The sequence below is a fragment of the Hemitrygon akajei genome, chromosome 22 (assembly GCF_048418815.1).
Source record: "Hemitrygon akajei chromosome 22, sHemAka1.3, whole genome shotgun sequence".
NCBI classification, from domain to species: domain Eukaryota; kingdom Metazoa; phylum Chordata; class Chondrichthyes; order Myliobatiformes; family Dasyatidae; genus Hemitrygon; species Hemitrygon akajei.
Genome location: NC_133145.1, coordinates 46,805,626 through 46,823,466, shown reverse-complemented (window position 1 = coordinate 46,823,466; position 17,841 = coordinate 46,805,626). Strand labels below are relative to the sequence as shown.

The following is a 17,841-nucleotide window of genomic DNA, read 5'->3' as shown; positions in this document are numbered from 1 at the left end:
TGAAGAAAATTATTAACCCCAAGTACCTGGCTGTGGATAAAGGGTTGTTGGGCATCTTTTGTGCCTGCATTTGCTAATTGATAGCATTTTCATGAAATTCAGGAAGAAGCTACTAAGGATGTGGCTGAAGAAGGAGATGACATGCTCAATTCAGAGCCCACAAGAACCGATACTCAATATGATCCAGGGGATACAAAAACAGATATGGTAAAAAAAAACACCTATAGAATTTCATAAGCTGTTTTCTTTGTTTTATTTCTTTTTTCCCCACATGATGATTATGCTACATTTGATCTGTTTCCCTTGTCTAAATACCAGTGTAACCCTGTATTCTTTAATATAGTTACCTCTCTCCACCCTAAGAATACTTATTTCATTCACTCCTTGTGATGCAACTTCTACATTTTCCCTGTTGAAAGGTAAAGACATTTCTTCTGAATTTCCTTTTTTTTTTTATTGGTTACTATCATATTGGTGAACTGTAGTTTTTCTTTTCTACATAATTAATACAATATTTCTTATTTTAAAGACTTGTATCATGTCATCTCAGCCTTATAAATTGAAGTAGATACGGTAAATGCAAAGTTACATTTACTCGCGAAGGTTCAACCTTTCAAAACTTTGGTGCCAGTATACTCTTTGTAGAATGGTATTAGAACTGCACATTTTTCTTCAATAGTGGTATGAAGTCATTCTTAATACTTTTGTTATTTTTTCTGTGAATTGTCACTTACCTATTCTCTTTGGCCCACGATAAATGGAGTGCCACTGTGAAAGTAAACCGGGGAAAATACTGGCTTGTCTCATTGACCACTGTGGGGTTTACAGTTTATCTCTGTACCACTGGTATTATGGAATAATCTAGCAGGGTAATTAATTTTGATTGTTGGGGCATACTATTGTCTATAGAGTTTTATTCATGTATACATCATCACGTCAAGCAGAGATTTTCTTTCTTATAAATATAAAATGGAACACAGCAAAATAATCTCCTTTACTTACATTTTCCCTTCTGTAAAGACATTGCTTTGATTGCTGTTTACTTTGCCATTTTGAAGCCTTGCAATCTTGTTTATTTCTAATTTTCAGTCTCCAGAAGACTCTATTTATTACATCCCAGCCTTCCTTTCATTCCCTTTCTCTTAGTATATCATCACAAGAAAGACGTGTAGTCTTGTTAACTTCAAACACAAAGTGCTATCCATTAATCTCTCCATCAACTGGTTCCCAAAAACAACCTCTTCCAACTTGTCATATAGAAACTCTACCCTTGCTGCAACAAGCTATTATTTATTTACTTGTTCTCAAGATGTGACCATTGCAAGTAATGTGAGGCATCCCTAATTTCCCCAACCAAGAATCAACCCCACCAAATATCATACAGTACATAAGGGTACTGTAAGGGTACATAAGGGTTTTATGCCAAATGGCCTACTCCTGCACCTATTGTCTGTTTATATTGTTATGATATAATACATTCTTTGAGGAAGCTTCATTTACCTGATGGGAGTTGTATATAGACTCCCAAACAGTAGTTAGAATTTGGTCTGCAAATTGCAACAGGAGATAGAAAATGCATGCCAAAGGGGCAATGTCACAATAGTCATGGGGGTTTCAATATGCAGCTAGATTGGGAAAATCAGATTGGTACTGGATTCCAGGAGGGGAAATTTCTAGAGTGCCTACAGGATAGATTTTTAGAGCAGCTCATGGTTGAGCCCACTGGGGGATCAGCTATACTGGAATGGATGTGATACAATGAACTGGAATAGATTAGAGAGTTTAAGGTTAAAAAAAAACCCTGGGGGGGAAAGTGATCATCAAATGGTGAAAGGCCTTGATAGATGGGGAGAAGATGTTTCCCATGGTGGGAGAGTCTAAGACCAGAGGTCAGTGCTTCAGAACAGAGGGGTGTGCTATTAGAGCAGAGATGAGGAGGAATTTTTGTAGCCAGAGAGTGGTGAATTTCTGGAATTCTTTGACACAGGCTGCTGTGGAGGCCAAGTCTTTATGTATATTTAAGGCAGAAGTTGATACTTTCTTGATTGGTCAGGGCATGAGGGATATGGGGAAAAGGCAGGAAATTCGGGTTGAGAGGAAAATTGGATCAGCCCTGATGAAATGGCAGAGCAGACTCAAAAGGCCAAATGGCCTAATTCTTCTCCTATATCTTGTGATCTTATATAAAAAAACCCACTTCATTCTGGTTTTTAACTGTCAAAAACTCATCTTGTGTGGAAGACTTTTATCATTGGCAGAATGTTAATGCAACAAGAAATCATGAAACTGGCTGAAGAAAGTCAGATATCCACCATTCCCAGTATCAATCCATTCCATCAATTCACAGCGACATGCAGAACTTTAGCCTTTTTGATTGTGAATTTGAAATACATTCCCTAAGCTTCTATATCATGCTGCTGCTTTGAATTGTTTGCTTATTTACAGTAACTATTTTTTGCCTTGTAGCTCTTTTGGAATGACTTATTTTGTTCAATGTCTATGAAGGTCCAACTTGTTATTTGAAGAAAAGTTTGATTTATAAATTTACATTAACCTTTTAACTGCTATGACAACTGCTATGATAACTGCTATGCGATTGTCTGTTAATTGCTTTGTTTTCATGCAAATCAGGAGGAAGCTACAGCTGAAATGCCCAAAGATGGAGATCTGATGCCCTTTACTGAATCTTCAGTGTCACCACAATTAGCTGAAGATGGTCTTGGGGCAGCACAGGTCAATATGGTAATGGACAACATTTCTATTGCTCTTTTCCTAATATTTAGTGTATTGGTTTAATATTTTGTAAATTTTAAGATTAAAAAAATTATCTTCCACAATCTCTTGTTCAATGAATATCATGTATGATTTAAAACAAAGTCATTCTCACTTAAAATGAAAGTATTATAGTTTGAACTGGAGGGCACCTATCATACATGCATATGCTAATTGCATTTTATTCAAATCAGTATGGAGTTACTGAAGATGAGATAAAACAAAGAGATTAGACACATAAATCAGAACTTGCCATATCTGCTATTGTTCTGGCTGTTATAGGAAATGTACAAACAAATATGGTTAGGAGTAGCATGTACTTCTTAGGTAATTTTTGTGGATTGTAATTTGTAAAATATTAGAATATTATAACTTATTCTGTTCCTATCCTTGATAAAGAGAGTGCCAAGTATGAGAGTGAACCATACAGACAAGAAAATATTTGTCATAGTCAATTTGAAAAATCTGATGACATCTGGGCGGCTATATTGGAAGCTGCAGTATTTCTCAATGCCATTGATAGATTAAGGATGAAACTTGGCCAGGTTACTATTTTTCATCATTACATAATGGAATGCAACTAAAAATGCACGTTCCTTTAATTGAGTGAACATGGAATCAATTTTTACTTGGATTATCCTGTCCCTACCCTCCTATTGGTTTATAATTCCACTGAGTAGTCTGATTCTTAATATACTAAATAAAAATAATAACAGATAAACATTTTTTTTAAAAAAACTGCAGACAGTTGTGGACAGAGCTCAGCACATCATGGAAAATTGCCTCTCCTCCATGGAATCCATGGTAAACGCTTCTGGCTGCCTCAATAAAGCAGCCAGCATAATCAAAGACATTCTCTCCTCTCCCTCTTCCCATGAGGCAGAAGATATAAAAGCCTGAAAGTACATACCTTGAGGGTCAAGGACATTTCTATCCTGTTGAATGTATCCCTTGAATACTAAGATGGACACTTGACTTCACAGTCTGTCTCATTGTGCCCCTGCACCTTAGTGTTTACCTGCATTGCATTCAATGATTTTATTCTGCACTTTGCTATTTTTCTACCTTTCAGTACCTCAAAGCAATGTTGTAATGAATTGATCTGTAGGGACTGTATGCAAGATTAGATGATCAGTGTATTTCATTACCATAAGATACAGGAACAGACTTAGACCATTTGGCCCATGGAGTCTTGCTTTGCCATTTCATCATGGCTGATCCATTTTCCTCTCAGCCCCAGTCCCCTGCCTTCTCCTCTTATCCCTTCACACCCTGACTAATCAAGGATCTATCAACCTCTGCCTTCATATCCGCATGTGGCAAAGAATTCCACATATTCACCACTCTGTGGCTAAAAAAATTCCTCTTCATCTCCGTTCTAAATGGACATCCCTCTATTTTGAGGCTGTGTCCTCTGGTCTTAGACTCTGTCACCAAAGGTAACATCTTCTGTACATCCACTCTATCAATGCTTTTCAACATTTGATACATTTTAACGAGATCCCACCCACATTCTTCTGAATTCCAGTGAGTACAGGTCCAGAGCCATCAAACGCTCCTCATTTCAATCTGGGAATCATTTTCTTGAACCTCCTTTATGCCTTCTCCAATGTCAGCACATCATTTCTTAGATAAAGGGCCCAAAACTGCTCACGATACTCTAAGTAAGGCCTTACCAGGGCTGTATACAGCCTCAACATTACATTCTTGTTTTTATATTCTAGTCCTCCGAAATGATTACTAACATTGCATTTTCCTGCATGAGGACTCCCCAAGTCCCTATACACCTCAGATTTTTGAATTTTCTCTCCATTTAGAACATATCCAACATTTTTCCTCCTACCAAAGTGCATGACCATACATTTCTTGACATTGTATTCCATCTGCCACTTATTTGCACATTCTCCTAATCTATCCGAGTTCTTCTCTAGCCTTTCTGCTTCCTCAACACTACCTGCTCCTCCACCTATCTTTGTATTGTCCAGAAACTTGGCCACGAAGCCATCAATTCTGTCATTCAAATCAAGTAAAAGGAAGCAGTCCCAACGCAGACCCTTGTGGAACACCACATGTCACCGACAGGCAACCAGAAAAGGCTCCCTTTATTCCAAATCTTTGCCTTATGCCAATCAGCTAGTGCCCTATTCTATGCTAATATCTTTCCTGTAATACCACGGGCTCTTAACTTGTTAAGCAACCTCATGTGTGGCACCTTGTGAAGGGCCCTCTGAAAATCCAAGTACACAGCATCCACAATTCTCCTTTGTCTATCCTGCTTGTTTTTTCTTCAAGGAATACCAATAGATTTGTCAGGAAAGATTTTCTCTTAAGGAAACCGTGTTGACTTCAGCCTATTTTATCATGTTCCTTCAAGTACCCCAAAACCACATTCTTAACAATCACTCGAATATCTTCCCAACCACTGAGGTCAGACTAGCTGGCCTATAATTTCCTTTCTTCTGCTTCTCTTCCTTGAAGAGTGAAGTGACATTTGCAATTTTTCAGTCCTCCGGAGCCATGCCAGAATCTATTGATTATTGAAAGATCATTACTAGTACCTCCACAATTTCAGAATCCTAGGATGTAGACCATCTGGACCATCTATCTTAAGACCTTTCAATTTCCCAAGTAACTTCACTCACTTTTGCCCCCTGATACTCACAAACTTCTGGCATACTGCTAGTGTCTTCTACAGTGAAGACTGATGCAAGATATTTATTTAGTTCATCCACCATTTCCTTGTCCCTCTTTACTACCTCTCCAGCATCAGTTTCCAGCAGTCTACTCTCAGCTCTGTTTTACACTTCATATATCTGAAGAAATTTTTGGTATCCTCTTTAATATTATTGACTAGCTTGTCTTCATATTGCATTTCTTCTTCTTTATCTTTAGTTTCCTTCTGTTGGTTTGTAAAAGCTTCCCAATCCTCTAACATCCCACCTATTTTTGTTCTATTATATACCCTGTCTTTGGCTTTTATGTTGGCTTTGACTTTTTTTGTCAGCCATGGTTGTAGCATCCTGCCTTTCAAATACTGCTTCTTTGGGATGTATGTATCCTTCCGAATTGCTCCCAGAAGCCCCAGGCATTGCTGCTCTGCATTCAACCCTGCTAGTGTTCTCAAATCAATTTTGGCTAGCTCTTCTGCTTGTGCCTCTGTAATTCCCTTTATTCCACATGACAATGATAAACCAATTTACCAATTTAAAGTCAATTGAGCCAAGTAGCCATCATCTTTGGAACTTTGGTTTGTGTCATTATATTTTCATGACACTCTTTATTGTTGTTGACGGATTACAGGCAACATTATGTTGTTCATCCATTATTGGTATGATGTACTTGCAAATCAATGTTGAATCCTCACTTGTGGTAATGAGTTGATGAACAGGAAAGAAACATGGTCTGAATGCATGTATTTTAAAAGAAGAAAGAAACAAAGCACAAGTTTCAATTGGGAGTTTACTCTATATGGTTCTACATAGACATTATCATTGTGCATTATTGTCTAACAAAGTATACAATGGAAAACATTTAATAATCATATATAGGTAAATCGATAGTGTATTGTAGTCCTGCTGAAGAAGAGAGATTTTTGACTAAAGAAAGAAGTAGTTAAGTATATTCCAGGGGCCTAAAAGAAGTACTATTTCCTTTAATGTTTGATTTTATGAACAGTTAGTGTAATTTGTGGTGCTTACTGTGGCACATTGTGAAAAACAAGTTAGTATCAGCTTTTAATTATTACAAATAGCTATGTTTATGGTCTTTGAATTGGGATGGCATCACACTTAGTTCATAAAACACCATTCTGACCAGAAAGCATTGCTTACAAATTAGACAAAGCTGCTTTCTGACATACAGGCTGTCCCCAGGTTATTACAAGGTTTCATTGAATGCAAGCAGTGTGTGAGAGATTATCACTGGAGAGGATCTGACAAAAGAAGATTGGCTTCTGGCTTTATTGACCCATTGAGGGAGTGAGTAAGTCTGCTAGGTGTCTGCTTGGCTTGATTGTTGCAGCTTATTTGGGGAGGAGTGGGTATTGTGGGGATAGAAGGCACGCAGAAATGTCCCAGTTCTGCCCAGCAGATAATGCCTGAACCCTGCAGCAGCCACTAAATCCATCCTGCTAGTCTCCCAAATACTCACTCGTACATATGAGGAACCCATAAGTTGGGTGCTCGAAAGAGGATCTTTTGGTGCCATCTCCAAATAACTAATTGAAAACCCATTCAGTTTTAAATTACCAGACAACAGATAGATTAAGATTTCAATTCCACAGAGCCCATTGAAGTGCCAAATCCATGTTACAGAGTGTAGGAGTTGATAGCTCAATATTTGATTGTCCCATTTGAGTGTTCAAATTTCACCCCTGATTTTATGTTTCAGTATCATCTTTCATTCATTCTCTAAGGCATGGGAAGATAGCTGATAGTTTTAATGAACAGCAGTTTTTTATTTACAGAATAACACTATCTATTCCAGCAGACTCAGAAGGAAAGCAATCAGCATAACCAGAGATACCACACATCCCGGCCACTCCCTGTTTGACCCGCTGCCGTCCAGCAAAAGGTTCAGGACACTAAAAGCCAAAACAAATAGACTGAGGAACAGCTTCTACCCCAGAGCTGTGGCCTCCATCACTCCACTCCCACAGAACAATGAGTGAAAACTGTGAGCACACACAAGGACTCAAGTACTTGCACTAACAGCACTTTGTGCATTACTGTGATATTCTGGTGCTGCTGCAACTTATTTTCTGCTACTTACCTATTAAATACTTTTTTTTATTACTGTCATGTTTTTATCTACCACTTTATTTAATTGCCTGAGAGGAAGCTAAACAGAGTTTCATTGTATCTATGTATAATGACAATAAAGATCATTCCATTCAATTCAATTCATTTCACACCTGCGGAAAGGTCTTGGCCCAAAATATCAAATGTACTTTTCTCCTGGCCTGCTGAGTTCCTCCAGTATTTTGTGTGTGTGTGGCTTTTCTGAGGAATGGTCTCAGTCTGAAATGTCAACTGTCTATTCATTTCCATAGATGCTGTCTGACCTGCTGAGTTCCTCTGGCATTTTCTGTGTGTTGCTCTGGATTTCCAGCATCTGCAGACTTAGTCATGTTTAAGTTTTTCTTAAAGTTGCTTTCTGTACAGATGCAGCGAGGCTTCAGTATGGAAACATTGCAGACACATAATTGATCCCATGGTACAATGTTTAGAGTGGTACCAATCAAAATTAACAAACATGTATTACAAGAGTTACTATATCATCTATTGTAGATAGATAGATAGATAGATAGATACTTTATTCATCCCCATGGGGAAATTGAGAACTGTGTCTCTAGTTCTTGCATATCTATTCTTAATCTCTTAAATTTTTGTGATCACTTAAATTTAAAGTGTTAAATAATGTTTCTTAGAAAATCATGAGGGTTAATGGACCATAAGACCATACGATATAGGAGCAGAAGTAGGCTATTCAGCCCATCAAATCTGCCCCACTATTCAATCATGAATTAATCCAATTCTTTTGTCAATTCAGTTGTCAATTCTTCCAGTCATCCCCACTCCCTTGCTTTCTCTCCATACCCTTTGATGCCCTGGCTAATCAAGAACCTCTCTCTCTCTGCTTTAAATACACACAATGACTTGGCTTCCACACCCGCTGATGGCTACAAATTCTACAGACTTACCACCCTCTGACTGAAGTAATTACTCTGCATCTCTGTTCTAAATGGACGCCCTTCAATCCTGAAGTCATGCCCTCTTGTCCTAGACTCCCCTACCATGGGAAATAACTTTGCCTATCTAATCTGTTCATGCCTTTTAATGTTTCTAGGAGATCCCCCCTCATTCTCCTGAACTTCAGGGAATACAGCCCAAGAGCTGCCGGACGTGCCTCATACACTACCCCTTTCATTCCTGGAATCATTCTCGTGAATCCTCTCTGAACCCTCTCCAATGTCAGTATATCCTTTTTAAAATAAGGAGCCCAAAACTGCACACAATACTCCAAGTGTGGTCTCAGGAGTGCCTTATGGAGTCTAAACATCACATCCCTGCTCTTATATTCTATACCTCTAGAAATGAATACCAACATTGCATTCGCCACCTTCACCACCAACTCAACGTGCAGGTTAACCTTTAGGGTATCCTGCCCAAGGACTCCCAAGTCCCTCTGCATCTCTGCATTTTGAATTTTTTCCCTATCTAAATAATAGTCTGCCTGCTTATTTCTTCCACCAAAGTGCATGACCATACACTTTCCAACATTGTATTTCATTTGTCACTTCTTTGCCCATTCCCCTAAATTATCTAAGGCTCTCTGCAGGCTCTCTGTTTCCTCAACACTGCCTGCCCCTCCACCTATCTTTGTATCATTGGCAAATTTAGCCACAAATCCATTAATCCCATAGTCCAAATCATTGACATGCATCACAGAAAGCAGTGGTCCCAACATCAACCCCTGTAGAACTCCACTGGTAACTAGTAGCCAGCTAGAATAGGATCCCTTTATTCCCACTCTCTGTTTTCTGCTGATCAGCCAATGCTCCACCCATGCTAGTAATTTTCCTGTAATTCCATGGGCTCTTATCTTGCTAAGCAGCCTCATGTGCAGCACCTTGTCAAAGGCCTTCTGAAAATTCAAGTACACCATATCTACTGCATCTCCTTTGTCTGCACTGTTTGTAATTTCCTCAAAAAATTGTAATAGGTTTGTCAGGCAGGATTTTCCTTTCAGGAAACCATGCTGGCTTTGGTCTATTGTGTCATGTGCCTCCAGGTACTCCATAATCTCATCCCTAACAATCAATTCCAACAACTTCCCAACCACTGATGTCAGGCTAACAGGTCTATAGTTTCCTTTCTGCTGCCTCCCACCCTTCTTAAATAGCGGAGTAGTATTTGCAATTTTCCAGTCATCTGGTACAATGTCAGAATCTATTGATTCTTAAAAGATCATTGTTAATGCCTCCGCAATCTCTCTAGCTAATTCCTTCAGAACCTGAAAGTGCATTCCGTCAGGTCCAGGGGATTTATCCACCCTCAGACCATTAAGCTTCCTGATCACCTTCTCATTCGTAACTTTCACTACACACACTTCACTTCCCTGACGCTCTTAAATGTCTGGTATACTGCAGGTGTTTGCCATCGTGAAGACTGATGCAAAATACGCATTCAGTTCCTCTGCCATCTCTGTGTGTCTCTCATTACAATATCTCCAGTGTAATTTTCTGTTGGTCCTATATCTACCCTCAAATCTCTTTTACCCTTTATATACTTAAAAAAGCTTTTAGTATCTTCTTTGATATCTGTTGCCAGCTTTCTTTCATAATTCATCTTTTCCTTCCTAATGACTTTCTTAGTTCTGCAAGTTTTTAAAAGCTTCCCAATCCTCTATTTTCCCACTAGCTTTGGCTAGAGCCAGTAAAATGCTGATTGAACTTGCAACATTTGTGGAGAAGCTAGACAACTATTTCTAAACTTAATTTTGATCTTTTAGTATTATAATGCTGCAGGCAGATGTGTGGTCAGTTAGCACATAATATTTAATTAATAATTACTATGAATGAAGCTGATATTGTACTTCTGAAATTTTTTACCTTATTTGCAGATGGTGCAAGATGAAGTTGCTTTAGGAGTTATCGAAACTTCATCAAAGAAAGAAACATCTACAGATCAGCTGATTGATACTCAACTGCTGAATATTAGCGGGCAGCAGAGTTTAATACTAAGCAGCACAGCTGAACTTTTTTATCAAGACCTACCAAATTTGGGTAAATCCCTCAAAATTGTTGTTTGGAATGCAAAATGACCGGATGTTGGATTGCATCTATTCCTACTGCTTTTTTTTATACACTGCTATTAATCTCCCAAGGCATTAAATGGTGTTGGCAAGCAAAATTAGGCTTTGAGCCATATAAAGACACATGAAGGCAGATGAACAAAAGCTTGATCAAATGTTGGCTTAAGTGGCTTCTCAGAGGAAAAAAAAGCAGAAAGGTTACAGAGGTAATTCCAAGCCTGCGGGCTTTGGCAGTTAAAAGCATGATTATCAGCTGCAGAGTAATTAAGTACAGAGATGAAGGAAAAAAAACTATCTGTGGAGCACAGAAATTTTTGTGTGTGGTAGTTGGCTGCAGGAGATTACAGAGATAGGAAGGACAATTGGAAAGAAATATGAAAGTAAGTATGACGATCTGAAAACCAGCAAATTGCTAAACAGGCAGCCATGACAGTTTGATGTAAATAGTTGTTGTTAACTTCTACAGCCAAGAACTCTTTCCCCCCCCGCCCCCAAAAGTTAATGCACTCCTCCAAAACAGGCCCTTTGGACACCTGCAATATGAAGTAAACTACTCTGTTCCTGATGAAGGGTTTCGGCCCGAAACGTCGTCACTACCTCCTCCCATAGATGCTGTCTGGCCTGCTGAGTTCTGCCAGCATTTTGTGTTTTTTACTCTGTTCCTCTTCATCACTTATCACTTTCCTTCTTAAGGGCATAACTTAAAACTTAATATAATTGACAAAGGTCAACTGTCCTGATATCTCCTCATATGGATTGTGGCTTTCTCCCACTTCTCCTTGTATCTTATTTTGGTAGATTGGCCTGATCGTTAGTTATCTTCCTGCTACTGCAGCAGAGGTCCAAAGGAATGTCCACTAGTATCCAAATTTTTGTCAGGCAAAACCCTCTGCTTTCAAGCAGTACCGATAATCGCATGTCAATAATTTTACCAGGTTTGCTGGGGCTGACTTTTAAACATTTTGTCAGCCCTGAGGACAGAGCATTAACAGAATCAACTGCCTATTCTGTGGCATACTTTTGGGAGACGTTTAAGATATACTTGCTGCCACTTTGTGAAATCTGTCAAGCAGCTCCAGACATGCTAAAAATGTATGCTTGCAATTTATGGTCAAAATTTTAAATGAATCATTGTGTTGGCAAAAGATATCTGTGAACCAATTTAACCTCTTTGATTGTTCGTATACTTCCTGATGATAGCATTTAAAATTGCCCTATATTACAAATGTTATGGACTGCTTTCAGGTCAAGAAGTTACTGGGAGAGTTTTTCAGTATTTTGCAGTAATATCAGAGACAGGATGGAGTTTCCTACCTGAACAGTTGTTAACTTGCAATTAACTAACATGAATGGAGCAAACAGAATACTGTCAAGCACATATGCAAAAAAAATACCAGCCAGAATGTTTTTTTCATGATTTGTCTGTAAACCTGTCTGTCATTTACTTAACAAGCATTCGGTTTCATGGCTTGAAAGAAACTGACAGAAGGAAAATGTGTCTCAGTTTATGCATTTCTAACCTTTATAGTGCCTATAAAAAGTAGTTATGTTTCCTGTTTTATTGCTTTACAATATTGAATCACAATGGATTTAATTTTACTTATTTGACATTGATCAACAGAAAAAGACTCATTTGTGTCAAAGTGAAAACAGATCTTTACAAAGTGATCTAAATCAATTACAAATATAAAACACAAAATAATTTATTGCGTAAGTATTCACCCCATTCAAGTCAGTATTTGGTAGATGCACCTTTGGCAGCAACCACAGCCTTGAGTCTGTGTGGATAGGTCTCTATCAGCTTTGCACATCAGGACGCTGCAATTTTTCCCCATTCTTCTTTACAATACTGCTCAAGCTCTCTCAGATAGTATGGGGATCATGTGTGAACAGCCCTTTTCATGTCCAGCCACAAATTCTCAGTTGGATTGAGGTCTAGATTCTGACTCAGCCACTCCAAGACATTAACTTTATTGTTTTAAACCATTCCTGTGTAGCTTTGGCTTTATGCTTGGAGTCATTGTCTTTCTGGAAAACAAATCTTCTCCCAAGTCGCAGTTCCCTTGCAGACTGCAACAGGTTTTCCTCCAGGATTTCCCTGTATTTTGCTACATTCATTTTGCCCTCTACCTTCACAAGCCTTCCAGGGTCTTCTGCAGTGAAACATCTCCACAACATAATGCAGCCACCATCACACTTCACGGTAGGGATGGTGTATTTTTGATGATGTGTGATGTTTGATTTATGTCAAACGTAGCATTTAGTCTGATGGCCAAAAAGCTCAATTTTGGTTTCATCAGACCATAGAACCTTCTTCCAGCTGACTTCAGAGTCTCCCACATGCTTTCTGGTAAACTCTAGTTGAGATTTCATATGAGCTTATTTTAACAATGACTTTTTCTTTGCCAATCTCACATAAGCTGTGACCAGTGAAGCACCCGGGCAACAGTTGTTGTATGCACAGTCCCACTGTGCTTGTAACTCCTCCAGAGTTGTCATGGGTCTTTTGGTGACCTCCCACACTAGTTTTCTTGCACGGTCACTCAGTTTTTGAGGATAGCCTGGTCTAGGCAGATTTACAGCTGTGCCATATTCTTTCTATTTGCTAATGACCGACTTAACTGCACTCCAAGGGATATTCAATGGCTTTGAAATGTTCTTGTATCCATCTCCTGAGTTGTGCTTTCCATTAGCCTTTTCGCAGAGTTGCTTGGACTGTTCTTTTGTCTTCTTGGTGTAACTTTTGCCAGGATACTGACTCACCAGCAGTTGGACCTTCCAGATACAGGTGTATTTTTACTACAATGAATTGAAACACCTTGACTGCACACAAGTCTCCAAAAGCAGATCTCCATTTAACTAACTACTTGACTTCTAAAATGAATTGGCTGCTCCAGTGATGATTAAGTGTGTCATATTAAAGGGGGGGGGGTGAATATTTATACAATAAATTAGTTTGTAATTTATTTTTTAATTAATTTAGATCTCTTTGTAGAGATCTGTTTTCAGTTTGACATGAAAGAGACTTTTTCTATTGATCGGTGTCAAAAAAGCCAAAATTAAATCCAGTGTGATTCAATGTTGTAAAACAATAAAACATGAAAACTTCCGGGGGAGGGGGCGGGTGTGAAAACTTATCAGCATTGTATCTGAAACACATTTGTAATATTTTACTGGGAGTGCTGTTATGAGAGAGCCACAAGCTTATTCATTTTTTAAAACAAAAATTCCACTTTAATTTTTGTGTTTGTATTTGTTTCTTCTGTTATATTCTTTCTTTCATGAATACTGAATGTAATTTTTCCTCTTTGTGTAGACCTTGAATTAGAATGTCCTAAAAGTCCCCCTGTGATGGATGAATTAAATGTTGAAGAAGAATCAGATACGGATGAAGAACAGACAGAACTGATTGTGCTTGACCCAGATCACGTAAGAAAATGTTTGCCATTAGACAGTTTATCTTTGTTAAAGTTTTAAGATCATCGTATTCAAATCATTGCATGTTTTCTGCTTACAGAAAGTGATAACATAAAACTAAAAAGATAATAAAAATATTATTTTAAAAACTATATAGTGTTGTAGATAGTAATATGAGGGGCTGACAATTCACACTTGTAAATTTAGAAATTTAAGGCCACACAAAAATACAATGTAGTAAATATAATGTAGTATGCCACCAAAAGCTTTAACCAAATGCACCAAGGTGCAACCTACACCATAGTTTATAACAATGAGATATACAGGAAGATATTTCCTACTTGGTATTGTTGCCTGCTGCACCTCCAAAAGTGCCCGAAGGTCAGCTGCAGAGCCATCAGCCACGGACCACCATCCATTGACTTTTCACTCACTTAGCCCTGGTGGCAGAGCAGTGGCAGGGACACCTCCCTGTCACCCTCTGCAGCTTTCAATGGGGTTAGCTGCTCCCCCAATTTCTGTCCTTCCTCCTCAGCAACAACCAAAAGCTGCCTCTTCAACCAGTTCTCTTGTGGCCCTCCTGAGCCTCGCTCCAGTCAATGCCATCTCATGGAGTAACCTTGTCATCGATGCGCCAGTGAAGTCCCAGCATCCTATCTCCACAGGGTAGGTGATGGTCCTCCAGCCAGCTTCCTTACACTCAACAATGATATGTAAATACCTGAACTTTTCCTCATTGTCTTGAATTTAGAAGGTTCCCCTGGAAACCGTTGTAAATTGAATACCGTTTGGAGGAATGGATTTGCAGTTTCTGGATTTATTTGAAAGCTGCTGTCTGTCTCATAGTGCCCTGATGCGGACTGTCCTGGGATCACCATAGTTTGAAAATCCAGACTTTTTTTTCAGTGCCAGTAGTAACTGGTATTAGAACAGTCACTATTCCTGAAACACAGGATAATGACATTAATGATTGGGACATCAGTATTGAGGACTGTACTAATAATTACTGTACTGTAATAATCTAAAAGATTATTTACATATAATTGATCCATGCTTTAAAGTGAAGTACATGGTTTTAGCAGGTACTGTAGGCAGTGAATCCTACAATTGGAGGCAATCGGAGGAAAAATTTCAGCCATTGAATTATGTTTTCATTTATCAATTATGTTCAATTGAGTAAAATCAACTCATATTTTGATTCTGTTAAGAAAGCACCTTTGCTTTCCTGCATCAACGGAGCATTTCAAAGCAAATGTAAAAATTGTTCTATTCTCAACATTTGGCATTAGTTTTACAAATATAATTTCAATGAAAAGAATATGTAACCAAATTAAATAAATCTCTTTTATAATTACATAGCCTCTAATGAAGCGCTTTCAGGAAGCTCTGAAGAGCCATCTTTCAAAGCAGTTGGATAAGTTAACTCTGGAGCTGAGGGAATTGGTAAGTATGGTAGCATAGTCTTTGATGCTAAGCAATGCAGAGCTATTTCCATTTCCAAGGGGCAGTTCCTCAGCAATTGTAGTTACCTACTGAGCAGACTTCTAAACAAACTGATATTGTACTCTGCAAATATCTCTACAATAGTCTGAGCTTATGTATTTCTGGTTTGAACTTTCATTCAGAAATTCAGGCTTTGGATTGATTGTTTTGCTGCAATGGAAGTTGCAATATTGGTTTTCACAAGCTGCATTAAATTAGGGTCCATCGGCGTGAACAGAGTTGGCGACCACTTCAAGACAAAAAAAAATGGCCAGGTCTATGCAACGTTTGGTGATGTTTTACCACTTGACTCCACTGTCCTCGTTAACAGTAATTTTGGTTTTGTTGCAGGCTTCCAATTGGAATTAGTATTATTATGTATACCCATTGGGCAACTTCAGGAATCTGCCCTTTCAAAATACTTACTTAAGAGTCTTTTTTGCAGATGTTGTATGTGACCTTACTCTCCTCTCTTGTGAGTTGGCTTTGTACTGTCCATGTTTTCTAAATTAGCTGAGGTCCTAAATATGCTGTAGCTTAATTGTGAATCGTGCTCTGTGGGCGCATTTTTGTAGGTTAGATGTTTATTATTGGGTGCAGAAGTGGTGGAGAATAATGCACTGTCATCTGTGCTCCAGATAGATTATTTGTTTCATGACTTTATACAACATATTGTATCTGATCATGCTGACAACTTGTTGGCAGATCCATAGAGCAGTGTTGGCTCGCTGCAGTGTACTTATCAGTATATTTTTATCCTGTGAAACACTGATTTCAAGGACCTTATTACTTAATTATTTACATAACTAACTTCATATCTAGTCCCTCAACCTTGTGCTAGCCATTCAGCATGATGCCATTGATCTGTAAAGAGACACTCACTTTATATAAAATTTATCTGAATGCCTTTGTTGAGTTCACATTTAGTGTGTGTGAACAAAAGTATTCATTTTTAATAATTTCTGTAAATCAATTTGAATTATTTTCAAATCACTAATGATTAGAGAAATTAAATACAATGGAGCTGCAGCTTGCCAGTGAAAATAGCCAGAAGTGCTCAGGACAATATTGGGCATGCTGAGGATAAATAGTGAACAAACAAATAACTGGAGGTGCTGCTTGCCAGGCAGCAAATGAGGAGAGAGAAACAAAATTAACATTTTAGGTCAGATAAGTCATTGACCTGAAGCATTACCTGTATTTTTCATTCCACACAAAATGTTTGGACTACTTGTATTTCCAGTATTTTTTGTTAATTTTGCATTATCTGGAGGCTTGATCTCATGAAACCAAACTGTTGGTAGCTATGCAAATCACAAAAAGTTAGTTCAACCATGGCACAGAGGGGATGAAGGTTGTGATGTGTCAAATTAAGAATGATGTGCTCATCAACTGTGAGTTAATGACGTTACTGTTTTATCTTCAAGTCATGGCGAATGAAAAAGGTAACAACTGAACGTGAAGACACAGGTGTGATCCTTTATGGAATACAACAATCTCTTGCACAATTGCAAATGGAGCTGGAAAAATACCATAGCCATTGCTCAGAAGCTTCAGCAAAGAGAAGAAAGGCAGAGGAAGATTTGACATGTGTGAGGAATCTTTACCAAATGACACAAGCCAAAGCAAATAGTGAGCGCTCAAAAGGTGACCATAATAATTTACTTAATTATTTATTAAAGCTAGGGATTTGAAATGAAGGCTGCCTTTGATGGATATATGGAAAGAAATAATGATGAAATTTTTCTTCAAATGTTGTATTGGATCCAAATCAGGTGAATAATTTGATCATTTTGGCAACTCCTTGGCAACTGAATTAAATAAGCACTTTTAAATGAAACAATGCATTCAATAGCTGGCAAGTAAACATAGAGAAACAAATCAAGGTGTTTTGCAGTGGTATAACAGTCACAAATGAATGTCACAATGAAATACTTCTTGAGTCGATATCTAAAATGAGGTTATTTAACTATGCTTTAAGGAGGAGCTTAAACAAGAAAGGCAGAAAAGGTTGAGATACAAGTTTCAAATCTTATAGACGATCATGATGTGAGCAGCAACGAATGAGTATCCAATAATTTGTAAGGCTAGGGGATTAGAGCATAAAGGCATTTAAACATGCTGGCTGAAATTTAAGTTGGAGGTTTATGAGTTTCAGAAGCTAATGGAGCTCATAATGACAAAGATCATTGGTGGTAATGTCAAGGTGCAGTGCAGAATAAAAGCAGTAGAATTTGTTCAAGCAGAAGGTCATGGAGATGACCAAGGCATAGATAACAGTTACAGATGGATTAAGATAGAATCAAAGCAAATAGCACTATGAAGAGAGGATAGGAATTTTTAGTGATGGAGAGT

At 38.2% G+C, this 17,841-nt stretch overlaps 1 protein-coding gene across 3 annotated transcripts in view; it reads left to right on the top strand.

The window, feature by feature from the left end:
- ccdc40 (coiled-coil domain 40 molecular ruler complex subunit) overlaps window positions 1-17,841 on the top strand; it is a 78,066-nt gene that overhangs the window by 9,789 nt on the left and 50,436 nt on the right. For 2 of the 3 annotated variants that reach the window (XM_073026159.1, XM_073026157.1), the window contains exons 3-8: window positions 103-207; window positions 2,632-2,742; window positions 10,396-10,558; window positions 13,904-14,016; window positions 15,364-15,447; window positions 16,914-17,133. In XM_073026159.1, the coding sequence (XP_072882260.1) occupies window positions 103-207; window positions 2,632-2,742; window positions 10,396-10,558; window positions 13,904-14,016; window positions 15,364-15,447; window positions 16,914-17,133 (796 nt within the window). The remainder of the gene's footprint in view (window positions 1-102; window positions 208-2,631; window positions 2,743-10,395; window positions 10,559-13,903; window positions 14,017-15,363; window positions 15,448-16,913; window positions 17,134-17,841) is intronic. The other variant, XM_073026158.1, reaches the window with a different exon arrangement.